At 39.2% G+C, this 27,498-nt stretch overlaps 1 protein-coding gene across 3 annotated transcripts in view; it reads left to right on the forward strand.

The window, feature by feature from the left end:
• Window positions 1-27,498, forward strand: part of VEPH1 (ventricular zone expressed PH domain containing 1) — a gene marked incomplete at both ends in the record, with an annotated part of 216,361 nt that overhangs the window by 137,838 nt on the left and 51,025 nt on the right. For 2 of the 3 annotated variants that reach the window (XM_079705452.1, XM_079705453.1), the window contains one exon: window positions 26,516-26,655. In XM_079705452.1, the coding sequence (XP_079561578.1) occupies window positions 26,516-26,655 (140 nt within the window). Of the gene's footprint in view, window positions 1-26,515; window positions 26,671-27,498 lie in introns of all 3 variants that reach the window. The other variant, XM_079705451.1, reaches the window with a different exon arrangement.

A 27,498-nucleotide genomic window follows, 5' to 3' on the forward strand; every position in this document is an offset into this window, starting at 1 on the left:
CATGCAATCCCAAATCACACTGTCTGAGGAGTGAGGCTCACTTGTGCTGCATTGTGAGGCCTCTGCATTACCCACCTCTAGAAGGGCACCATTTACACTGTGGCCTTTGTGAATGACACCCTCTGAACTCATGCGGTGAAGCTTGTCAGTGTAGAAATACTTTAATTTCAAAATGAAGCCATTATAATCTAAATACATGGGAGGAAATTGAACTGTGCACTTTGCCATGCTTCTAAGAGATTTGAATCTCAAGATATTAAGGAAAAGAATAGCTTCCTGAACTGGTTCCATTGCAATTCTGTCTTAGAGAAACTACCATTCAAAACCCTTCTAGCTCTGGGACTTCAGGATTTTTTTTAACTGGAATCTGGCATCAGGTTTCCCGCATAAGGCAAATTTTTGAGATGCCAGAGTTCTGGGAGCAGGGCAAGAGGCCACTCCTGCAGCCCCTGTTGAATGAATGTTGATTATCTTCTCACCCCAAAGTTTATGTTACCCGCTGTACTATTGGGAAATAGCCAACTGAGGCAGGGATAATTCGACTATTAACCCTCACTTTGGTTCTTCAATAGATCTTTTTGTCTTCCTCTATAGGACAAAATATATAACCAGCTGTTTCAAATTTACAACCAGAAAGTTGAGTTTCTGGAAGCTGAATGACATTGCTACTCTCTTTTATGATGTAACTTCTCTGGACAGCAATAAGAAAAAGAAAGTAGAAATAATTAATTAACCAGAAACAGTAAAAACGTTGACTCTGTTTAATGTTAACTGTGATGATTAATGTCATCATCACTGGATTTTAGGTCACATAAGAATGAAACAAATTACACTTATACACAACTTGAAAGAAGCAAGGGATGAAGCTAAGGCTTTCAAAGATATAGTGACCTCTGTCATGTATAACATTGATTTATAGAAAAATAATTTTATGATTATGACATTCACTTCTGCTATAGACTTTCTGGTTTCCCAGGCTAACTTGACAGAGACAATTTATTTCCTTGGCTTATTTCCTTGATTACTATGCTTTCAGTTTGGGTGGTTCCCATTGGGGAACAGTAGTATCTTGAGTTGGGATTTCATGGGTCAGTCACGTGGGCTTCCCTCAAGAGAGGTTTGAGCAAGAATGAGAATGTGCCACATAACTCATCCAATTGTACTATACAGATCAAAACCACAATCATAAAGATGTAAAAAAAAATTAAAAATTAAAAATAAAAAAATAATAAAAATAAAAAAGAAACATCACTACCCATAAAAAAAACCCCACAATCAAAACTGAAAACAAAGTATCAACAAGTCTAAATACTGTGCAAATGAAATTGATACACAATTTATAATAGGATTTATATAATTGAAAATACTTAGGTATAAATTAAATCCTCTTTGACTTCAACTACTATTAGTTGCTGCTTGAATCAGACATAGTAAATCACAACATCTTTGAGTCTCAGATTCTTCTTCTAAACTGGAAGTATCTATATCACAGGATTGTTTTGAACATAAAGGGGCAAAACACACAAAAAGCTTTTAGAACAGTGCCCAACATATAATAACCAACCAATCAATGTTAGCTGTATTTTCCTTTTTTTGCTGCAAGAAAGTCATCTTCTTACTTAGGATGCTTTGAATACAGCAAAATGTTAAGCCTTTCCTTAGAGCTTCCTGGTGGTGTTCTTGCTACATGACTATGCTACTGAGCCTCAAAATAACATCAAAAGCCTCACTTGCTCACCACTTGAAGTACTAGAACGTTGAAGGATTTCGGAGAGACCAAGTGAATGGCTTCAAGCACTGTTACGGGATCTCCTTTCTTGCTAGATCTTCTTCTGTCATGTCCCCAGAGAAATTGATTTCAGTTGTATAGAATTTTATTTCAGCCTGCACATATTAGCTTTGTATTAAGTTATTTTTGCAATAAGCAATTGGGTGAATATTTCAGGACACTAAGAGACCTAGAGATTCCAAGGGTCATTAGGATCCCCTTTTCTCTAATCAAAACAGCATTATGGTTGGGGCTTCCCTAGCAGTCCAGTGGTTAAGACTCTGCTTCCACTACAGGGGGCACGGGTTTGATCCCTGGTCACGGAACTAAGATCCCGCATGCCGCCAGGAGTGGCCAAATAAATAAATAAATATTTTTAAAAAAAACAGCATTATAGCAGCCCTCCTGGCTGAGGGCAGATTTCTTTCCCCATATACAATAGTCGTAGTTGTAATAACGATCATGATAATGATCAAAGAAACATTATTAAGCGCTTGCTCTGTGCTGAGCACACTTCTGTCTGAAAATCTCACTTAAATTAACCCATTTTATGCTCACGTTAACCATGGTGACCAATTCCTTTTGGCTTGTCCAGGTCTTTCCCAGTTTTAGCACCGAAAATTTCAAGTCCCAGAAGCCACCTCAGTCCCAGGCAAATAGGGATGGTTGATCACACTAAACATCCCTTAGAAATAGATCCTCTTATTATTACTCCAAATTAAGTCACAGAGAGGTTGTGTAACTTGCCTAATGACACACAGCTAGTAAGGAGAAGAGTCTGGCTCCAGAGTCTGGGCTCTGCACCTCCACCATGGAACAGAACTGGATTTTGGAGGTGGGGTTGGAACAACTGGCCCTAGAATGGCTTCTGAAGGGATGGGCTTTTCAGTCCCTGTCTCAGGGCAGAGACTGGTTGTGAGAGCATCCCAGAGTCTCTGTCACCTGAAGGTTAATGGGCAAGTCTCACTCTGTTCTTTAATGGCAACACAAAACAGCAAGCTGGTACAATATCTGAACAGTTTTCACGTAAGAAATTTACAAGCATATATGCACCAAGAGACACTACAGTCCACTGTGTATGATTAGATTTCAGCCTTCACATGCGAAATGCCCTGATACCCTGCCTCGGTCAACTCCCCACATCTCCCCACCCTCTACCTTTTGCTGTGTGAATCTTAATAAGGCTCTCTTTTTATTAGGAAAAGATTTCTTTCTCTACCCAGGTCTTCTTGTTCAGGATAGTTTTATTCTCTATCATTATCATTATTTTTCACTTATTGTAAGATTACAAAATTTCACATTACAACTCAGCTTTGCAGAGAAAATGTACCATCATTTTGTCTAGAACTTCTCGTGAACAGCTAACCACTGGTTACTAAGGGGGAAATGAACTGAGTCTTTATTTAAATTTAATCCCATCTGATCATTTGAGTAGTATGTTTAGGAAACAACCTCTCATTTGAATAAAAATGTTCTTCCTCTTACCCCCTGCCATGGTTATCTCTCTAAGGTGGCATTTGGGGGCATGATGAAGTGGGTCCTGTTTCCTTGTGGTTGTGGAAAAGCATCATGCATGGGGGTAGCAGGGTGAGAGGGAGTGTCTTCTTGCCTAAGGGATAATGTCCTTTGCTTGCTTATCACCCTCTCAGCTAAAGTTAAGGGTGATGTTACTTATTTTCCAGGCACTGTGTGCATAGCTCTTACCTGGCAATCTGACTGCAACTCAGCACCCACTGGCGCTGTGGCCCCCTCTGAAGCCTAGCTGGGTCGGTTCTCTCTGCTGTATACTGGACAGAGCTCCTCTCCACTACAGTGATTTCTCTGAAAAGCTGTCCAACAAGAACCTCAGCTGCTTCTTTCTCCTCCTGTCCACTCCATTACAGGGACAAGGGTGGCCCATGGCCGCTGAGCCTTATACCTCCTCTGCTTGCCTCCGAGCTGTGCTTTTAACTAAATTGGCTGCCCTGTACTGGTGCAGAGAGCCACCTAGGAGTGGATCTCCTTCCTAAGGTCACCACTGCCCTCCATGTTACCATACTTAATCTAATATACTCCCCCTTCCCCAAGCTGAAGTCCAAATATAATGAAGTCAGGACCCACTTCTGATGACATCACACTTATCTCTCTCCTTCTCTCCACAATCTGCCCTGCCAGAACTGAAAAGTCTTCTCTTTTACTTCTTCTATATTATATTCTCCCTACCAACTGTATAACTGATATAGCTGCCATCCCCTCCATACCACAGGTCTCTAATGGAAGTTCTCCATGCTCAGGGGTTGATAGACTAAAGGGAGATAAAGAAATTTAGAAAATCCTTTCTCAAGACAAAAGCTTTGCTTGCAAGGTGTTGTGCTGTATAATACAATTTTGGCAGTTAAAAAATGAATTCCCTCTTACCTTAGTCTTCCTCTTTGTATTCTTATAACAGTCTAATGTCTACCCCATTGCCACTCCACGCCCACCCTAGAGCAAAGTTTTTGAACTCAGGAAGGCAAAAGAGAAAAATAACGTTTAAAACTATAACTATTAGCCTCATTGCATGGTAATTTTGTGAGACATCATTTAAATTACCTCCTTTAACTAACATCAACTTTTTCATTGTATGTGATTTTTTTCTTTTTAAGTTATACAGATAATACATGAATATAAACCCATAGGGAAAGAAATAAAATAATGCAGAAGTATATGGAGTAAAATAGTGTTTACTCCCCACCCTAATCCCACTTCTTGACCCAGAAATAATCACTGTCGATTGTTGATGTATAGTTTTACAGACCTTTCTCCCATGCATTTATATAAATATATAGGTTTATATACCAATACATAATTTTGACTTCTTTTTTCCAAAATAGAACTTTCTACACTTATGGTTTGTATATTTCTAAATATAAAATTACCAAATTTCCTTTCACATCTCTGAATTTAATTTGCATTATTAAGGCAATCCCTTGCAAAAGAATTTTATTTCATTCTGATGATTCAGAACAAAAGAATCTGTCATGCTTGTATGACAACTGGCTAGAATTTTTGCCATAAGCAGGAAAACATGCATAGCACTTTTGCTCTGGGTGGAGATGTTGCACCCACGTGCATGTGATATGGCCAGTGGCAAGCCAGCTTCTGAGAAGGGATCATGTATTTCTTAGGCAATAATATCATAAACAGAACTTAGTGAAAATGAGACAAAGTCCTCTTTCCTGTTACCTTCCTGCCCTAGATTCTTCATCAAATGAGAAATTTGGTAGTCTTTCCTTAGCACATATTAGTTCAACAACTCACATTTCTGAGAACCTATAGAACCAAGCCCTGGAAATACCAAGATGATTAAAGCAGTGTCTTCAGACATTGAGAAATTTTCAATATTATTTCAAACAGTCATTTCAGAAATTCATCTTCACTTTTGAGAATCTAATTTTTTTTTACCTTGGAATTTCTTTCCTTCTGTTTCCTGCATCAAAGTTGTGGAATAACTGTTATTCTGTTCAAAACTTCTAAACTTGAATTGGGTAGTGACAGGGGAGTATAGTTTCGGTCTAAGATAAAAATATATTTTGCAAATCATATGGAATTAAAGTTTGATAAGTGGTCCACACTGGCTTGTGATGTCTTCTTCCATTTTTTTTTTTCAGGCAAAAGCAAGAGTATTTTTACGTGATGAGTTTGTTCTGCATTTTTTCCCCAAAATTATAATTTATGTTTTACTTCAAAAACATGATTTTTAAAATACTTTGGAAATGTTCTCATCAGACAAATTACCGGTTTCATTTCCTCCTATTCTTTTTCTGTCCAATTTAGGATATTTATACAGTTAAATGACAGTATTATTCATTCATTCAGGGTCAGTATTTTGAATTCCATGTCTTTGAAATATATCAAAGGAGAGTTAATTGGGAGATGGGAGAAATGGCTTCAGTGGTTCCTGTCTGGCTAGTGTCGGACAGGAGAGGGAAATCTACTCCAACAGACCCTGTTGCCATCTGTCCTGTATTGAGTGCTGAGAGTAAGTCCTGGCAGCCCTGGGCAAATGTCCAACCCTGCTTTGGACAATCATCAAAGACACATTTCTTCATGGGCCCCTAGAGGCCCTCATTGAATCATAGAATTTCTGAGCTAAAAAGTACATTCTAGTATGGCAGTTCCTAAAAAATTAAACACAGAAATACCGTATGACCCGACAATCTCACTTCTGGGTATATATCCAAAAGAATTGAAATCAGGGTCTAAAAGAGATATTTGTACACCCATGTTTATAACATTATCCACAATAGCCAAAAGGTGGAAACAACCCAAATGTCCATTGACGGGTGAATGATGACTGGATAAACAAAATGTGTTATATGCATACGATGGAAAATTATTCAGCCTTAAAGAGGAATAAAATTCTGATGCATTCTACAAATTATATGAAACTTGAAGACATTATGCTAAATGAAATAAGCCAGACACAAAAGGATAAATATGATCCCTTATCTATGATTCCACTTACGTGAAGCACTTAAGAGTAGTCAAATTCATAGAGACAGAAAGCAGAACAGTGGTTCCCTGAGTTTGAGGGGAGAGAGAAATGGACAAGTATAGTTTAATGGGTATAGATTTTCAGTTGGGGAAGATGAAAATGTTCTGGAGATGGATGGTGGTGATGACTGTACATCAATATGAATGTACTTAAATGCCACTAAACTGCACACCGAGAAATGGTTAAAATGGTAAATTTCATGTTATATTTATTTTACCACAATAAAAAATCCTTACCTTCATGGAGCTTACAATCTAGGAGAAAAAGAAAGATAATAAGCAATTAGAAATGTAAAATTTTTAAAAGTACAGCTTAGATCAGCTTTGGCCTGCCGTCATTTTTACAGATAAGAAGTGAGAAGACAGAGAGAAGAGATAACAAGAGTCTACTCACTAAGACCCTGGTTGTCTGACTCCTGGGCCAGTGATTTTTCCATTGAACCATACTTCCTTTTTGAGGTACTTCTGTTACCTCTATTTTATCTAAGCCATTCAATAATATACTGGAAAGAGAACAGGCTTTGGAACCTGGGTTCAAATTCCAGCTCCTAGAAGTTTGACCTTGAGATTTCCTTCTCTAGAAAGTGGGGATAACTAAACCTACTTCATAAGGGCTCAATGTAATCTGTTACACTTACATCTAGGTACGAAGTAAGTAGTCAAAGAAAATTAGCTCCCTCTCTGCCAAGTTCTTCAAATGCCTTCTCTGAATTTGTTGCTTATTTATGTTGTGTTCAATGTGCTAATACTTTCAACCTAGCAATTTCTGCAAAGATATTCCTGTATTTGAGTTTTTATAAATCATTGTAGAAATACAGTTTGGATATGGAGAAGAATGATTCAATTGAAAAACCTGGGAAACAAGCCAGAAACACTCATTTGACCCTTATTTAGCTGGGAAAGAACTTTCAAAGTGTAAGTTTGGTAAAGAATTCAAAAGAACTAACTTATTCCTTTTTCCAAAAAATAAAGCCAACTCTGATATTTCTACTAGCTATAAAAAACTCGAAGTCATACTCTATTTTTATTCTTAAAAAGCACTTATCTCTAAATAAAAACTATATAATGGCATGGATTAGATATAAGTACCACCCTGGAAGATGAGTTGTGTCTCATCGCCCAAAAAGAATGGTGTGTCTCTGAGATCCAATATACTTAGAAAAATAGGCACACTTATCAACTGTTAGCAGAGAATTACAGGGCATCACAGCTACCACCACAGTCCCCCTTCACCTGATTCTACAGCTTTCACCACCTCTAAGAACTATAAGCCTAGTTATTTAATTATTCCCTCTGAGTTTAGCATCCTCTCTTCTCCTACTTCCTCCTACCACATTTGAGGATAAAAGAGATCAGTTATTCCCAATTTACATAGGCCTCTAAAGACCTTCTCTTTATTGATTTGCCACAGCTCTTTATATTTTATGAGAAGATTTGTGTTATCCCCAGGTTAGAGAATCATGTTGACTCTATAGTAATTGCATAGAAATTAATGCCTTGGGTTATATTTCTAAGCCTGAACAACTTATGTTGTCTTGTTAAAGGTGCTGGCAGTTTATTTTGGATTGTCCATCCTGTCCCTACAGAAGCTACACATAGCTCAACTGGGGAAGTTCAAGATCATTAAACAATATGACTTTGCATGAGGTCTTATCACTTTGTAAACAAAACATGGATCTTACATTTTAATGAACTTGGGTCTTAATCCTGGCTCTGCATCTTACTTGATTAAGTCATTTAACTCTCTGACACTTTAACCTCTTAAGTGAAAAGCGATAATAGATAATTATGAGAACTAGATGATAATTATATAAAATATCTAATGGAGTGATTGGTAAAGAAGTAAATACTTATATTAGTTATTCCACACATCAACTTGCTCTGATATTTTAAGTAGTACACACACACACACACACACACACACACACACACACAAACTAAAATCTGATTTTATTTTTGATTATGGTTTTGCTTGATTTTGAATTTCCACTAGACTTTTTTTTCATCTTTACTAGAGTATAATTGCTTTATAATGTTGTGTTAGTTTCTGCTGTATAACAAAGTGAATCAGCTATATGTATACATATATCCCCATATCCCCTCCCTCTTGAGCCTCCCTCCCACACTCCCTATCCCACCCCTCTAAGAGGTCACAAAGCATCGAGCTGATCTCCCTGTGCTATGTGGCTGCTTCCCAATAGCCATCCATTTTACAGTGATAGTGTATATATGTCAACGTCAATGCTACTCTCTCACTTTGTCCCAACTTCCCCATCCCCCGCTGTGTCCTCAAGTCCATTCTCTACCTCTGCGTCTTTATTCCTGCCCTGCCACTAGGTTCATCAGTACCAGTTTGTTTTTTCGTTTTTATTTATTTTTGGCTGCGTTGGGTCTTCATTGCTGCATGTGGACTTTCTTTAGATGCGGCAAGTGGGGGCTACTCTTCGTTGTGGTGCATGGGTTTCTCATTGTGGTGGCTTCTCTTGTTGCAGAGCACGGGCTCTAGGTGCATGGGCTTCAGTAGTTGTGGTGCATGGACTCAGTAGTTATGGCTCATGGGCTCTAAAACACAGACTCAGTAGTTGTGGCCCAGGGCTTAGTTGCTCCGTGGCATGTGGGATCTTCCCGGACCAAGGACTGAACCCATGTCCTCTGCATTGGCAGGTGTATTCTTAACCACTGCACCACCAGGGAAGTCCCAGAACCATTTTTTTAGATTCCGTACATATGTATTAGCATACAGTATTTGTTTTTCTCTTTCTGACTTACTTCACTCTGTATGACAGACTCTAGGTCCATCCACCTCATTACAAATAACTCAATTTCATTCCTTTTTATGGCTGAGTAATATTCCATAGTATATATGTGCCACATCATATTTATCCATTCATCTGTTGATGGACACTTAGGTTGCTTCCATGTCCTGGCTATTGTAAATAATGCTGCAATGAACATTGTGGGTACATGTATCTTTCTAAATTATGGTTTTCTCAGGGGTATGCCCAGTAGTGGGATTGCTGGGTCATATGGTAGTTCTATTTTTAGTTTTTTAAGAGACCTCTGTACTGTTCTCCCTAGTGGCTGTATCAGTTTACCTTCCCACCAAGAGTGCAGGAGGGTTCCCTTTTCTCCACACCCTCTCCAGCATTTATTGTTTCTAGATTTTTTGATGATGGCCATTCTGACTGGTGTGAGGTGATACCTCATTGTGGTTTTGATTTGCATTTCTCTAATGATTAGTGATGTTGAGTATATTTTCATGTGTTTGTTGGTAATCTCTATGTCTTCTATGGAGAAATGTCTATTTAGGTCTTCTGCCCATTTTTGGATTCGGTTGTTTGTTTTTTTGATATTGAGCTGCATGAGTTGCTTGTATATTTTGGAGATTACTCCTTTGTCAGCTGCTTTGTTTGCAAATATTTTCTCCCATTTTGAGAGTTGTCTTTTCGTCTTGTTTATGGTTTCCTTTGCTGTGCAAAAACTTTTAAGTTTCATTAGGTACCATTTGTTTATTTTTGTGTTTATTTCCATTTCTCTAGGAGGTGGGTCAAAAAGGATCTTGCTGTGATTTATGTCATAGAATGTTCTGCTTATACTTTCCTCTAAGAGTTTTACAGTGTCTGGCCTTACACTTAGGTCTTTAATCCATTTTGAGTTTATTTTTGTGTATGGTATTAAAAAGTGTTCTAATTTCATTCTTTTACATCTAGCTGTCCAGTTTTCCCAGCACCACTTATTGAAGAGGCTGTCTTTGCTCCATTGTATATTCTTGCCTCCTTTATCAAGGATAAGGTGACCATATATGCGTGGGTTTATCTCAGGCTTTCTATCCTGTTCCATTGATCTATTTTTTTTTTTTGTGCCAATACCATAGTGTTTTGATTACTGTAGCTTTGTAGTATAGTCTGAAGTCAGGGAGCCTTTTTCCTCAGCTCCATTTTTCTTTCTCAAGATTGCTTTGGGAGACTTCCGGGTAAGATGGCGGAAGAGTAAGACGCGGAGATCACCTTCCTCCCCACGGATACACCAGAAATACAGCTACACGTGGAACAACTCCTACAGAACACCTACTGAACGCTGGCAGAAGACCCCAGACCTCCCAAAAGGCAAGAAACTCCCCACATACCTGGGTAGGGCAAAGCGGAGAGATTCCCGCACAAAGGAGCGGTGCCGAGCGGCACTCACCAGCCCGAGAGGCTTGTCTGCTCGCCCGCCGAGGCGGGCGGCGCTGGAAGCTGAGGCTCGGGCTTCAGTCAGAGCGCAGGGAGAGGACTGGGGCTGGCGGCGAGAACTCAGCCTGAAGGGGGCTAATGTGCCACAGCTAGCTGGAAGGGAGTCCGGGAAAACTCTGGAGCTGCCGAAGAGGCAAGAGACTTTTTCTTCCCTCTTGGTTTCCTGGTGCGCGAGGAGAGGGGATTAAGAGCGCTGCTTAAAGGGGCTCCACAGACGGGCGCGAGTCGCGACTGAAAGCGCGGAGCCCAGTGACGGGCGTGGGACTCTGGGGCTGCTGCTGCCGCCGCCAAGAAGCATGTGTGCGAGCGCAGGTCACTGTCCACACCGTCCTTCCGGGAGCCTGTTCAGCCCGCCACTGCCGGGGTCCCGGGATCCAGGGGCGGCTTCCCTGGAAGAACGCACGGTGCGCCTCGGGCTGGTTCAACGTCACGCCAACCTCTGCCGCTGCAGGCTCGCCCCGCACTCCGTGCCCCTCCCTCCCGCCCGGCCTGAGTGAGCCAGAGTCCCCGAAGAGGCTGCTCCTTTAACCCTGTCCTGTCTGAGCGAAGAACAGACGCCCTCCGGCGACCTACACGCAGAGGCGGGGCCAAATCCAAAGCTGAGACCCAGGAGCTGTGAGAACAAAGAAGAGAAAGGGAAACCTCTCCCAGCAGCCTCAGAAGCAGCGGATTAAAGCTCCATAATCAACTTGATGTACCCTGCATCTGTGGAATACATGAATAGACAACAAATCATCCCAAATTGAGGAGCCAGGAGTCAGTGCTGTGCCTCTGAGGTGGGAGAGCCAACCTCAGGACACTGGTCCACAAGAGACCTCCCAGCTCCACATAATATCAAACGGCGAAAATCTTCCAGAGATCTCCATCTCAACACCAGCACCCAGCTTCACTCAACGACCAGCAAGCTACAGTGCTGGACACCCTATGCCAAACAACTAGCAAGACAGGAACACAACGCCACCCATTAGCAGAGAGGCTGCCTAAAATCATAAAAAGTCCGCAGACACCCCAAAACACACCACCAGACGTGGACCTGCCCACCAGAAAGACAAGATCCAGCCTCATCCACCAGAACACAGGCACTAGTCCCCTCCACCAGGAAGCCTACACAACCCACTAAACCAAGCTTAGCCACTGGGGACAGACACCAAAAACAACGGGAACTACGAACCTGCAGCCTGCAAAAAGGAGACCCCAAACACAGTAACATAAGCAAAATGAGAAGACAGAAAAACACACAGCAGGAGAAGGAGCAAGATAAAAACCCACCAGACCTAACAAATGAAGAGGTAATAGGCAGTCTACCTGAAAAAGAATTCAGAATAATGATGGTAAAGATGATCCAAGATTCTATTTCCCAGATCCAAAATCTTGGAAATAGAATAGACAAAATGCAAGAAACAGTTAACAAGGACCTAGAAGAACTAAAGATGAATCAAGCATCGATTAAAAACACAATAAATGAAATAAAAAATACTCTAGATGGGATCAATAGCAGAATAACTGAGGCAGAAGAACGGATAAGTGAGGTGGAAGATAAAATAGTGGAAATAACTGCTGCAGAGCAAAATAAAGAAAAAAGAATGAAAAGAACAGAGGACAGTCCCAGAGACCTCTGGGACAACATTAAACGCACCAACATTCGAATTATAGGGGTTCCAGAAGAAGAAGAGAAAAAGAAAGGGACTGAGAAAATATTTGAAGAGATTATAGTTGAAAACTTCCCTAATATGGGAAAGGAAATAGTTAATCAAGTCCAGGAGGCACAGAGAGTCCCATACAGAATAAATCCAAGGAGAAATACGCCAAGACACATATTAATCAAACTGTCAAAAATTAAACACAAAGAAATCATATTAAAAGCAGCAAGGCAAAAACAACAAGTAACACACAAGGGAATCCCCATCAGGATAACAGCTGATCTCTCAGCAGAAACTCTACAAGCCAGAAGGGAGTGGCAGGACATAATTAAAGTGATGAAGGAGAAAAACCTGCAACCAAGACTATTCTACCCAGCAAGGATCTCATTCAGATTTGATGGAGAACTTAAAACGTTTACAGACAAGCAAAAGCTAAGAGAGTTCAGCACCACCAAACCAGCTTTACAACAAATGCTAAAGGAACTTCTCTAGGCAAGAAACACAACAGAAGGAAAAGACCTACAATAACGAACCCAAAACAATTAAGAAAATGGGAATAGAAACATACATATCGATAATTACCTTAAATGTAAATGGACTAAATGCTCCCACCAAAAGACACAGATTCGCTGAATGGATACAAAAACAAGACCCATATATATGCTGTCTACAAGAGACCCACTTCAGACCTAGAGACACATACAGACTGAAAGTAAGGGGATGGAAAAAGATATTCCATGCAAATGGAAACCAAAAGAAGGCTCGAGTAGCAATTCTCATATCAGACAAAATAGACTTTAAAATAAAGACTACTAGAAGAAACAAAGAAGGACACTACATAATGATCAAGGGGTCGATCCAAGAAGAAGATATAACAGTTGTAAATATTTATGCACCAAACATAGGAGCACCTCAATACATAAGGCAAATACTAACAGCCATAAAAGGGGAAATCGACAGTAACACAATCATAGTAGGGGACTTTAACACCCCACTTTCACCAATGGACAGATCATCCAAAATGAAAATAAATAAGGAAACACAAGCTTTAAATGATACATTAAACAAGATGGACTTAATTGATATTTATAGGACATTCCATCCAAAAACAACAGAATACACATTTTTCTCAAGTGCTCATGGAACGTTCTCCAGGATAGATCATATCTTGGGTCACAAATCAAGCCTTGGTAAATTTAAGAAAATTGAAATTGAATCAAGTATCTTTTCGGACCACAATGCTATGAGACTAGATATCAATTACAGGAAAAGAGCTGTAAAAAATACAAACACATGGATGCTAAACAATACACTACTTAATAACGAAGTGATCACTGAAGAAATCAAAGAGGAAATTAAAAAATACCTAGAAAAAAATGACAATGGAGACACGATGACCCAAAACCTATGGGATGCAGCAAAAGCAGTTCTAAGAGGGAAGTTTATAGCAATACCATCCCACCTTAAGAAACAGGAAACATCTCGAATAAACAACCTAACCTTGCACCTAAAGCAATTAGAGAAAGAAGAACAAAAACATCCCAAAGTTAGCAGAAGGAAAGAAATCATAAAAATCAGATCAGAAATAAATGAAAAAGAAATGAAGGAAATGATAGCAAAGATCAATAAAACTAAAAGCTGGTTCTTTGAGAAGATAAACAAAATTGATAAACCATTAGCCAGACTCATCAAGAAAAAAAGGGAGAAGACTCAAATCAATAGAATTAGAAATGAAAAAGGGGAAGTAACAAGTGACACTGCAGAAATACAAAAGATCATGAGAGATTACTATAAGCAACTCTATGCCAATAAAATGGACAACCTGGAAGAAATGGACAAATTCTTAGAAATGCACAACCTGCCAAGACTGAATCAGGAAGAAATAGAAAATATGAACAGACCAATCACAAGCACTGAAATAGAAACTGTGATTAAAAATCTTCCAACAAACAAAAGCCCAGGACCAGATGGCTTCACAGGCGAATTCTATCAAGCATTTAGAGAAGAGCTAACACCTATTCTTCTCAAACTCTTCCAAAATATAGCAGAGGGAGGAACACTCCCAAACTCATTCTACAAGGCCACCATCACCTTGATACCAAAACCAGACAAGGATGTCACAAAGAAAGAAAACTACAGGCCAATATCACTGATGAACATAGATGCAAAAATCCTCAACAAAATACTGGCAAACAGAATCCAACAGCACATTAAAAGGATCATACACCATGATCAAGTGGGTTTTATTCCAGGAATGCAAGGATTCTTCAATATACGCAAATCAATCAACGTGATACACCATATTAACAAATTGAAGGAGAAAAACCATATGATCATCTCAATAGATGCAGAGAAAGCTTTCGACAAAATTCAACACCCATTTATGATAAAAACCCTGCAGAAAGTAGGCATAGAGGGAACTTTCCTCAACATAATAAAGGCCATATATGACAAACCCTCAGCCAGCAACGTCCTCAATGGTGAAAAACTGAAACCATTTCCACTAAGATCAGGAACAAGACAAGGTTGCCCACTCTCACCACTCTTATTCAACATAGTTTTGGAACTTTTAGCCACAGCAATCAGAGAAGAAAAGGAAATAAAAGGAATCCAAATTGGAAAAGAAGAAGTAAAGCTGTCACTGTTTGCAGATGACATGATACTATACATAGAGAATCCTAAAGATGCTACCAGAAAACTACTAGAGCTAAGCAATGAATTTGGTAAAGTTGCAGGTTACAAAATTAATGCACAGAAATCTCTGGCATTCCTATATACTAATGATGAAAAATCTGAAAGTGATATCAAGGAAACACTCCCATTTACCATTGCAACAAAAAGAATAAAATATCTAGGAATAAACCTACCTAAGGAGACAAAAGATCTGTATGCAGAAAGTTATAAGACACTGATGAAAGAAATTAAAGATGATACAAATAGGTGGAGAGATGTACCATGTTCTTGGATTGGAAGAATCAACATTGTGAAAATGACTCTACTATCCAAAGCAATCTACAGATTCAATGCAATCCCTATCAAACTACCACTGGCATTTTTCACAGAACTAGAGCAAAAAATTTCACAATTTGTATGGAAACACAAAAGACCCCAAATAGCCAAAGCAATCTTGAGAACAAAAAATGGAGCTGGAGGAATCAGGCTCCCTGACTTCAGACTATACTACAAAGCTACAGTAATCAAGACAGTATGGTACTGGCACAAAAACAGAAATATAGATCAATGGAACAGGATAGAAAGCCCAGAGATAAACCCACGGACATATGGTCACCTTATCTTTGATAAAGGAGGCAGGAATGTACAGTGGAGAAATGACAGCCTCTTCAATAAGTGGTGCTGGGAAAACTGGATAGGGACATGTAAAAGTATGAGATTACATCACTCCCTAACACCATACACAAAAATAAGCTCAAAATGGATTAAAGACCTAAATGTAAGGCCAGACACTATCAAACTCTTAGAGGAAAACATAGGCAGAACACTCTATGACATAAATCACAGGAAGATCCTTTTTGACCCACCTCCTAGAGAAATGGAAATAAAGACAAAAATAAACACATGGGACCTAATGAAACTTAAAAGCTTTTGCACAGCAAAGGAAACCATAAACAAGACCAAAAGACAACCCTCAGAATGGGAGAAAATATTTGCAAATGAAGCAACTGACAAAGGATTAATCTCCAAAATTTATAAGCAGCTCATGCAGCTCAATAACAAAAAAACAAACAACCCAATCCAAAAATGGGCAGAAGACCTAAATAGACATTTCTCCACAGAAGATATACAGACTGCCAACAAACACATGAAAGGATGCTCAACATCTTTACTCATTAGAGAAATGCAAATCAAAACTACAATGAGATATCATCTCACACCAGTCAGAATGGCTATCATCAAAAAATCTAGAAACAATAAATGCTGGAGAGGGTGTGGAAAAAAAGGAACACTCTTGCACTGCTAGTGGGAATGTGAATTGGTACAGCCACTATGGAGAATGGTATGGAGGTTCCTTAAAAAACTAAAAATAGAACTACCATATGACCCAGCAATCCCACTACTGGGCATATACCCTGAGAAAACCATAATTCAAAAAGTGACATGTACCAAAATGTTCATAGCAGCCCTATTTACAATAGCCCAGAGATGGAAACAACCTAAGTGTCCATCATCGGATGAATGGGTAAAGAAGATGTGGCACATATATACAATGGAATATTACTCAGCCATAAAAAGAAATGAAATTGAGCTATTTGTAATGAGGTAGATGGACCTAGAGTCTGTCATACAGAGTGAAGTAAGTCAGAAAGAGAAAGACAAATACTGTATGCTGACACATATATATGGAATTTAAGAAAAAAAAATGTCATGAAGAACATAGTGGTAAGACAGGAATAAAGACACAGACCTACTAGAGAATGCACTTGAGGATATGGGGAGGGGGAAGGGTAAGCTGTGACAAAGTGAAAGAGCGGCATGGACATATATATATTACCAAACGTAAGGTAGATAGCTAGTGGGAAGCAGCCGCATAGCACAGGGAGATCAGCTCGGTGCTTTGTGACCGCCTGGAGGGGTGGGATAGGGAGGGTGGGAGGGAGACGCAAAAGGGAGGGGATATGGGAACATATGTATATTTATAACTGATTAAATTTGTTATAAAGCAAAATAAATAAATAAATTAAAAAAAAAGATTGCTTTGGCTATTTGGGGTCTTTTGTGTTTCCATACAAATGATAAAATTTTTTGCTCTAGTTCTGTGAGAAATGCCATTGGTAATTTAATAGGGATTGCATTGAATCTGTAGATTGCTTTGGGTAGTATAGTCATTTTCACAGTGTTGATTCTTCCAATCCAACAACATGGTATATCTCTCCCTCTGTTTCTATCATCTTTGATTTCTTTCATCAGTGTCTTATAGATTTCTGCATTCAGGTCTTTTGCCTCCTTAGGTAGGTTTATTCCTAGGTATTTTATTCTTTTTGTTGCAACGGGAAATGGAATGTTTCCTTAATTTCTCTTTCTGATTTTTTGTTGATAGTGTATAGGAATGCAAGATATTTCTGTGCATTAATTTTGTATCCTGCTACTTTACCAAATTCATTGATTAGCTCAAGTGGTTTTCTAGTGGCATCTTTAGGATTTTCTATGTATCGTATCATGTCATCTGCAAACAGTGACAGTTTTACTTCTTTTCCAAATTGGATTCCTTTCATTTCCTTTTCTTCTCTGATTGCCGTGGCTAAAACTTCCAAAACTATGTTTAATAATAGTGGTGAGAGGGGGTGCCCTTGTCTTGTTCCTGATCTTATTGGAAATGATTTTAGTTTTTCACCATTGATAACGATGTTGACCATGGGTTTGTCATATATGGCCTTTATTATGTTGAGGTAAGTTCCCTCTATGCCTACTTTCTGGAGGTTTTTATCATATATGGGTGTTGAATTTTGTTGAAAGCTTTTTCTGCATCTACTGAGATGATCATACGGTTTTTATTCTTCATTTGTTAATATGGTGTATCAGTTTGATTGATTTGCATATGTTGAAGAATGCTTGCATTCCTGGGATAAACCCCACTTGATCATGGTGCATGATTCTTTTAATTGCTGTTGGATTCTGTTTGTTGGTATGTTGTTGAGTATTTTTGCATCTATGTTCATCAGTGATATTGGCCTGTAATTTTCTTTTTCTGTGACATCTTTGTCTGGTTTTGGTATCAGGGTGATGGTGGCCTCATAAATGAGTATGGGAGTGTTCCTCCCTCTGCTATATTTTGGAAGAGTTTGAGAAGGATAGGTGTTAGCTCTTCTCTAAATGTTTGATAGAATTCGCCTGTGAAGCCAACAGGCCCTGGGCTTTTGTTTGTTGGAAGATTTTTAATAATGGTTTCAATTTCAGTGCTTGTGATTGGTCTGTTCATATTTTCTGTTTCTTCCTGGTTCAGTCTTGGAAGGTTGTACATTTCTAAGAATTTTTCCATTTCTTCCAGGTTGTCCATTTTATTGGCATATAGTTGCTTTTAGTAGTCTCTCATGATCCTTTGTATTTCTGCAGTGTCAGTTTTACTTCTTGTTTCTAATTGTGTTGATCTGAGTCTTCTCCCTTTTTTTCCTGATGAGTCTGGCTGATGGTTTGTCAATTTTGTTTATCTTCTCAAAGAACCAGCTTTTAGTTTTATTGATTTTTGCTTTTGTTTCCTTCATTTCTTTTTTTAAAATTAATTAATTTATTTATTTTTGGCTGCATTGGGTCTTCGTTGCTGCACGCAGGCTTCCTCCAGTTGTGGCGAGTGGAGGCTGCTCTTCGTTGCCGTGCACTGGCTTCTCATTGCGGTGACTTCTCTTGTTGTGGAGCATGGGCTCTAGGTGCGCAGGCTTCAGTAGTTGTGGTGCATGGGCTTGGTAGTTGTAGCTCACGGGCTTAGATAATCCACGGCATGTGGGATCTTCCTGAACCAGGGCTCGAACCCATGTCCCCTGCATTGGCACTGTGCCACCAGGGAAACCCTCCTTCATTTCTTTTTCATTTTATTTCTGCTCTGATCTTTATGATTTCTTTCCTTCTGATAACTTTGAGGGGTTTTTGTTCTTCTTTCTCTAATTGCTTTAAGTGTAAGCTTAGGTTGTTTATTTGAGATTTTTCTTGTTTCTTTTTTTTTTTTTTTTTTTTTTCAGTATGTGGGCCTCTCACTGTTGTGGCCTGTCCCGTTGCGGAGCACAGGCTCCGGACGCGCAGGCTCAGCAGCCATGGTTCACGGGCCCAGCCGCTCCACGGCATGTGGGATCTTCCCAGACCGGGGCACGAACCCGTGTCCCCTGCATCGGCAGGCGGACTCTCAACCACTGCGCCACCAGGGAAGCCCTTTTCTTGTTTCTTGAGGTAGAATTGTATTGCTATAAACTTCCTTCTTAGGACTGCTTTTGCTGCATCGCATACGTTTTGGGTTGTTGTGTTTTCATTGTCATTTGTTTCTAGGTATTTTTTGATATCCTCTTTGATTTCTTCAGTGATTTCTTAGGGGTTTAGTAGCATAATGTTTAGCCTCCATGTGTTTGTGTTTTTTACAGGTTTTTTGTCCTGTAATTGATATCTAGTCTCATAGCGTTGTGGTCAGAAAAGATGCTCAATACGATTTCAGTTTTCTTAAATTTACTGAGGCTTGATTTGTCACCCAAGATGTGATCTGTCTTGGATAATGTTCTGCTTGCACTTGAGAAGAAGGTGTATTCTGTTGTTTTTGAATGGAATGTCCTATAAATATCAATTAAGTCCATTTGGTCTAATGTGTTTAAAGCTTGTGCTTCCTTTTTAATTTTCTGTTTGGATGATCTGTCCATTTGTGTAAGTGGGGTATTAAAGTCCCGTACTATTTTGTGTTACTGTCCATTTCCCCTTTTATGGCTCTTAGCATTTGCCTTATGTATTGAGGTGCTTCTATGTTGGGTGCATAGATATTTACAATTGTTATATCTTCTTCTTGGATAGATCCCTTGATCATTATGTAGTGTCCTTCCTTGTCTCTTATAATAGTCTTTATTTTAAAGTCTATTTTGTCTGCTATGAGTATTGCTTTTTGAATTTCCACTAGACTTTTAAAATATTATTATAAATTATAACTCCTTTCTGACGAGATAGGGTGCTTTAGGGTGGTATGGCTGTAGACTATATCCCACTTCTGAAACATTATGATATCATTTAGTACTATTTCTAATTTTAAAATGTTTTCTAGAATGTTAATTGGTAGACTTTCTAGATTTCTAACTTTTTCTACATTAATATTTTACAACCATAAAATGAAAAAAGAAGTATTTCTTTACCAAGATCATAACAAGATTACTAGCATATGAAGTATAGCTAAAATACAAGTGGCTAAGCTAAGGAAGAATGTTCACATTAACAAATAGCTGTATCTCAGGACTTCCCTGGTGGTCCAGTAGTAAAGAATCTGCCTTCCAATGCAGGGGATGTGGGTTCGATCCCTGGTCGGGAAACTAAGATCTCACATGCCATGGGGCAACTAAGCCTGCGTGCTGCAACTACTGAGCCTGCACAGCTCAACTAGAGAGCCCGCGTGCCACAAGCTACAGAGCCCATGCGCTCTGTAGAGAGAAAACCCACATGCCACAACTAGAGAGAAGCCTGTGCACCACAACTAGAGAGAAGCCCTCATGCCACAACAAAAGATCCTACTTGCTGCAACTAAGACCAGATGCAACTAAAAAATAAATAAATGAACAAATAGCTATATCTTTCATGCCAGATGTGACAATGTGGAATGTTTAGTTAAATGTAAGAAAAAATTTCAACATGAAAATTAGTATTGTATTATTACTATTATAATTTCTCATTATTTCCATGGCAGTATCCTACTGGTTTTATCATTGTTGCTCCAGAAGGAATCAGAAAGAGTATAATAAAATATCATTATTATGTTTTGAGGTAGGCTTCTCTAATGCCAGGTACTATGGTGGGTACTAAATACAGAAAAAAAATTTTTTTTTAAGATGTTGGGGTAGGAGTTTATTAATTAATTAATTTATTTTTGCTGTGTTGGGTCTTCATTTCTGTGCGGGGGCTATCTCTATTTGTGGCAGGCAGGGGCCACTTTTCATCGTGATGCACGGGCCTCTCACTATCGCGGCCTCTCTTGTTGCAGAGCACAGGCTCCAGACGCGCAGGCTCAATAGTTGTGGCTCACGGGCCTAGTTGCTCCACGGCATGTGGGATCCTCCCAGACCAGGTCTCGAACCCGTGTCCCCTGCATTAGCAGGCAGATTCTCAACCACTGCACCACCAGGGAAGCCCCACAAATATTTTTTTAAGAGAGAAAGAGAGGAGGGTGGAAGGGAAGGAGAGGGGGGAAAGAGAGGGAAAGGGAGAGGAAAAGAACTCTGCCTTTTATAGTGGACAGAGATAAAAATACTAACAGAGTGTGACTCAGGCTCCTCACTGTTGAAGTGGGAGTTTACAGGTAAGCAAGGGGTGGAGGCTAAAATGACCCATGTAGTAATGAATTAGAATTGAAACCATGGGTATGAACTCATGTTTAGCTTAATATAGATACAGATGGTTGCATATAGAAATACTTATAAATAGATATGTGTACATATACACACATAATTTCCCTGCTTTGTCACCTTAGGGGGCGAAGGAACGATGACACCCAAGTAGCAGCGAGCATGCCTAGTACCTAGCTCTTAGCTTCTAACACAATTCTCCAGTGAAAGGAACCAGAAGTCCTTGGAGAAACTGCTGATTCTAAGACAGGGCAGGAAACATACAAGATGAGCCTGGAGCATCTTGTATGTGAGATGTAAGTAAGGAAGTGATAAACAAACAAATAAAAAACCACACACACAATGATGACAGCACATCAAATGGACACAGGAACCAACTGAAAGAGCTCCCTGTGGCCAAAGCTGGAACAGTTAGAGCAACAAAATAAACAAAATAATATTGAATTATATAATAAATATCTGTGAGTACATACTGAGAGAATAATTGGCCAAATAATTTGAATGTAATAACTAGAAGAGGAAGAGACAAATTTGTGCAGAAGAATTCCACATAATTGATGCAGCTGTTCTGCCCTCAGGAGGTGAAGCTAACTCCCCACTCTTTAAGTATGGGTTGCACATTGTGACTTCTTTTCAAAGAGGACGGTTTGAAAAGTGGGGGAAAAAAGAGTAACTCCATAGTGGAGAAATCTGGTGAACACTACCTCAGCCAGATGTTCAAGGCCAACATCAATAGTCATAGGTCATGTAGATCAAATGTACTCTCCATATGATATGAGGAAAATGGCACTTTATCTCTGTGGTTTTCCTTCCCCAAATTCGAAATCTCAGTCTATTCATGAGAAAAACAGACAAATCCCAACTGAGAAACATTTTACAAAATGTTTCAAAACTGTGAAGATCATCAAAAACAAGGAAAGTCTGAGAAATTGTCACAGCCAAGAGGAGCCTAAGGAGACATAATGAGTAAATGTTCTGTAGTGTCCTGAATGGAATCCTGGAACAGAAAAAAGACACTAAGTATAAACTAAGGAAATCTGAATAAACTATGGACTTAAGTTTATAATAACGTGTCAATATTGGTTCATTACTTGTAACAAATGTATCATACCGTTTTTTTTTTTTTTGGCTGCATTGTGTCTTCATTGCTGCGCGTGGGCTTTCTCTAGTTGTGGCGAGTGGGGACTACTCTTCGTTGTGGTGTGCGGGCTTCTCATTGTGGTGGCTTCTCTTGCTCTGGAGTCTGGGCTCTAGGCGCGTGGGCTTCAGTAGTTGCAGCATGTGGGCTCAGTAGTTGTGGCACACGGGCTCTAGGGCACAGACCCAGTAGTTGTGGCACATGGGCTTAGTAGCTTCGTGGCATGTGGGATCTACCAGGACCAGGGATTGAACCCATGTGCCCAGCATTGGCAGGTGGATTCTTAACCACTGTGCCACCAGGAAAGTCCCTCATAGCAACTTAAGATGTTAATAAGAGGGGAAACTGGGTTATAGTACATAGGGAACTCTCTATATATTGTAATTATATACAATATGTAAATATAAAATAATTATACATTTATATATTATAATTACATATATGTAATTTTTCTGTAAATCTAGAAGTATTCTAAAGCAAAAGTTTGTTTAAGAATACTAACATAGGACTTCCCTGGTGGCGCAGTGGTTAAGAATCCACCTGCCAAATGCAGGCCACGTGGAGGAGCCCTGGTCCAGGAAGATCCCACATGCTGTGGAACAACTAAGCTGGTACGCCACAACTACTGAGCCTGCACTCTAGAGCCCGCAAGCCACAACTACTGAACCTGTGTGCCACAACTACTGAAGCCCATGCGCCTAGAGCCCGTGCTCCGCAACAAGAGAAGCCACTGCAATGAGAAGCCTGTGCACCACAATGAAGAGAAGGCCCTGCTCGCTGCAACTAGAAAAAAAAAAGCCCACATGCAGCAACAAAGACCCTATGCCACCAAAAATAAATAAATAAATAAATTTATAAAAAATAAAAGGACCAAAGCAAAAAAAAAAAAATGCTAACAAAATTTTAATACAGTACAATGAATGCAATGTAGGAATAAAAGCATATGAACTGTGGGAGAAAAGTGTGAGAGGAAAAAAAGAATTCCAAAATGATCCTTAAATACTTTGATTTAAAAAAAACATCAGGGCTTCCCTGGTGGCTCAGTGGTTGAGAGTCTGCCTGCCGATTCAGGGGACGCAGGTTCGTGCCCCGGTCCGGGAGAATCCTATGTGCTCCGGAGCGGCTGGGCCCATGAGCCATGGCCGCTGGGCCTGCGCATCCAGGGCCTGTGCTCCGCAGCGGGAGAGGCCACAGCAGTGAGAGGCCCGTGTACCACCAAAAAAAAAAAAAAGAAATCAAATGCTCTTTTATTTTGTATCATGTCTTTAAATTTATCCATGTGTGTAATGTGTATATTTTGGGTATTTCAACTTACAACACATTATATTGTACAGTTCTTGCTGCTCGTGTTAACTTCAGTATTTTTAAAGACCAAACCAAATCCTTTGATTTTTTTTTTTTACAAAAATAAGCCACAATCTACCAAAAGTAAAGAAATAACAATCAGATTTGGTGGAATATGAGAAGCATTCTATATTTAGCAAAGCATGACCTCCTCTCTTTTCAACATTTAATCTAGAAAAACAAATAACAGTTTGGGCATCAATTGTATAAATAAAAAATAATAACCCAGATACACTAACCTTACTACCCGGAGTTACCTTGAATATTCATGCCTTATGCGATTTTTTTTCAGGGTGTTCCCTACTCTTAAAATGCTTGTCTCTCTCACATTTTTTTCTAAGTTCAAAATCTTGGTTAGCTTTCAAGGTCACCTCAAATATTTCCTCCACCAGGAAGCCTCGCCTGGTTCCCCAAGGATGATAGCTGCTCATTGCTCTGAGTGGTCGGTACTGTGTGTCCTTCCATTATCCCATGGACTTAATTTGCAACTGTTGTTTATAGGTGTTTCTCCCATTTGGCTGTAAATTTCTTAAGAGCAAGGTCGGAATCATGGCTCCTCTTGGTCTCTGCACAGTGTCTGACACCCATTCATTCATCCAACACCATTTATTGCATGCCCACCATTCAATACCATGGAATGAACAGGAGGGAGAAAATTACAGAGAAAAATTAACAACTACATGTTAATGTCGGAAAATCTTTCTAATCCAGCAAAGCTCAGAAAAAGAAAAAATGAGAAAAATATTGAAACAGATGCAGTTTACTGAAAGCATTAACAGAAGCCTTATATCACAGAACTGATGTGTTTTTATCACTGTTATATATGCTTCTAGGTAAAGTTGTCTCTTTTACCGCTTTGCCTATTTTCTGTGATTTGGGACCCCAGAAAGCTGGTAGGCTCAGGGCAAGTAAAATAAATTGAATCAATGTTCATTTTCAAAAGAAAACATGAATGAGCAGTAATTTAGGGGGAAGGAAAAAGATAAAAATGTTTTTTTCGTGGCAGAGGCCCGAAGTCCAACTTGGACTGTCAAGCTACTGCACAAGTTCTTACAAATGATCTTTTTCCCTTTAGAAACTTTCTGTTAAAGCAAAACAAGGTGCTGTCTCAATGTATACGTTACAGCTAGAATGATTTCCAATAGAACCACTTTTTGTGTATGCGCTCGTATGGAATTCTTGGTTTCTGCCTTCTCTAGTATTGATTAATTTAAATTCAATTTTTCAATGCCAAAAATATATTTTTAATTACCATTTTCAAACAATTTTTGATAGGGCAATTTTAAGTGGATATTGTGCTCTATTCTATTCTATGAAGTCTTTCCCTGTCAGTGGCAGGCCTCCTGGTCTTTTCCACTGAACTTTCAAGCACTCTTTATATCTCATGATCCACTCACCCACAGAATGCAGAAATGGTTTCTGATTTCATGCAAGATTTTGAATGCTTAAATTTCCCCCAAACAGCTAACATGATGAAAACTAGTCTTTTATACCAATGGTTCAGAATCACACAGAAAGCTATCATTTATTAAGATTTCTAAATATGTTTCTAAATTGCCCTGTGGCTTTATTGTTTGGTTTCCAATGTTGTCTTCTCTAATCTATCATTGGCCACCCTCCCTTAACTCTTCCAAACTCTTTCCCAAAAGCCTGTTATTCCTTCACACCTGAGCCCTGATGGTGCACAGATAAGCTTCCCCCGTCCCCACAATTCTGTAGGGAACCCCATGCACTCTCATGGGTTGGGACTGACTCTACCACCTTATTAGGGTTCCCATCAGCTTTTAATAAACTCTAGTCCATTTCCATTTTTAATAGTAGGGCATAATTAATCTATTTATTTTCAAAATACTTCATTTAACATGTCAGATTAATTCTGAAACAATAAATACCCCATGAGCTATCGATATGACTCTACAGATTTAAAAATTCCCAGTATGGTAGAGCCTAAAGCATCCCAACATGGCAACAGTTTGGCTGAGTTCAAATCCTGGTTCTGCCACAGATAGGGCAAACTTGAGCAATTTTTTCTGGATCCTTGAGCATCATTCATCTCTCCAGACACTCTCTTTAGAGCATCTATTGCGTGCCACGTGCCAAGATCATAGTGGTGAACAAGGCAGTCACAGTGGTTCACTAAGCTGACCCTTTAATGGGCTAAGTTTCCTCATACTTAAAACAGAAACATTAACACCCATCTTGTAGGGCTGTAAAAATTAAGTGGCTCCTAAACATGGCTCCTCACCATCTCTGCTCTATGCCACCACCACCGTGCTCCCCCACTTTCTTGTTCCTAAAGGATGATCTCTTTAAGTTTCCCTGCTGAAGCTCTTCAAGATGAAATAACCTTTTCGAACCAGGACAGTTCACAGGAAGCCACCCCCTGGCCAGAGTTATTCTGGGGGTTGTTTCTGTGGCCTCTGTACAACCAAGAGAACAGTGCCCCTGGTCATGGCACACCATCACTGCCCAGAAAATGCCTCGGTTTCCTTCACCCATTTGTTTATGCTTCCCAGGTTATTTCAAAGTTCCCAGTCATATGGAAATGACACCTATCTCCCTTTCTATTGGTAAGAGGTTTTTTCCTCCCATGCAAGTTGCTTGGAGACTTCTCATCCATTGTTAATCAAAAGAAAAAGAGGAATAGAATACAACTTGTTTAAAGCAGCTACATTTAAATCTACATTCCATGAAATGGATCTACTCCCAAATCCATAGCTGTTTGAAGTTATTAGCTCACAGACTGAAAACTAAAGAATGTATTTCTAAAGATGTTTGTATGTTGAAGTATAAGGTGTAACTCTGGGAAGAATCTAATGTTTAATACTATGTGTATTTGTTTCTAGATTCTGTTAGAAGTTGTGTAGCAAAGCTGTTCTTCACTTGCTCCCTAAAGGGTCATTATTGCCTCTACAGTAAATCCAGTTTTATTCTCATCAGCCAAGAGCCTCAGCCGTGGATCCAGATCATGTTCCTATTTCAGCAGGTGTGTATAATTCACATTCATCATGGCTCCTTGATGAGAACAACTCACATTTTGATGTGAATCAAATTGTATATGAATATAAAAAACAGCATTGATTTTTCTTCCTTTTCTTGAAATAATGACCTTATTCTTCTTCTACTTTACTAATGTTTTTCAAATGGTTTTCATCAGTGATTTTGTAATTGGTTTCATCTTTGGCTTTGTTCTTAACGGTTGTCAGTTTTCTGAAAACAAACCAAGAAAACTTGATTTTATTTTTGCCCCTTCAGTCTTATTTTATTGACTTAGTCTGATTATTTGTTTTTCTCTATGAGCAAACTCACCAAAAAACATCTGTTTATGCTACTTTTCTTCTTTGTTCTTTTTACTATAATGTTTCCTTTCTTCTTCCACACCTTTGATATTATGTGATCTGGATGAAGCCTGACTTTGGGGTAAATAAAAATCAAATCTTTGATGTGATAGTTACAAACCCAGTGCTAGCCTTGTATGCTGGGCCAGACTCTTGCCCTTCTCTGTCAGTTTATGCCTTCATGCAGTTCTCAAATTAACATATTCCAGTCTAAATATACCTCTTTGGAATGATGATTAATTAAATCAGGTCCTGCTATTCTTTAAGTGAAAGGTCATATGCTGTATAAGTTTCTGATAATAATCAAGAAATTCCCAGATTTGTCCACATTTTTTTAACTTTTTATTTTATATTGGAATATAGCTGATTAACAATGTTGTGATAGTTTCAGGTGCACAGCAAAGCATGTGTGCACATTTTGGGTTTCACAATCAATCTGTTACTGCTCTTAACCTTTTTAAATCTGTGGGCAACTTACTCAGGGTATAAGA

This window comes from Hyperoodon ampullatus (genome assembly GCF_949752795.1).
Source record: "Hyperoodon ampullatus genome assembly, chromosome: 5".
NCBI lineage: Eukaryota > Metazoa > Chordata > Mammalia > Artiodactyla > Ziphiidae > Hyperoodon > Hyperoodon ampullatus.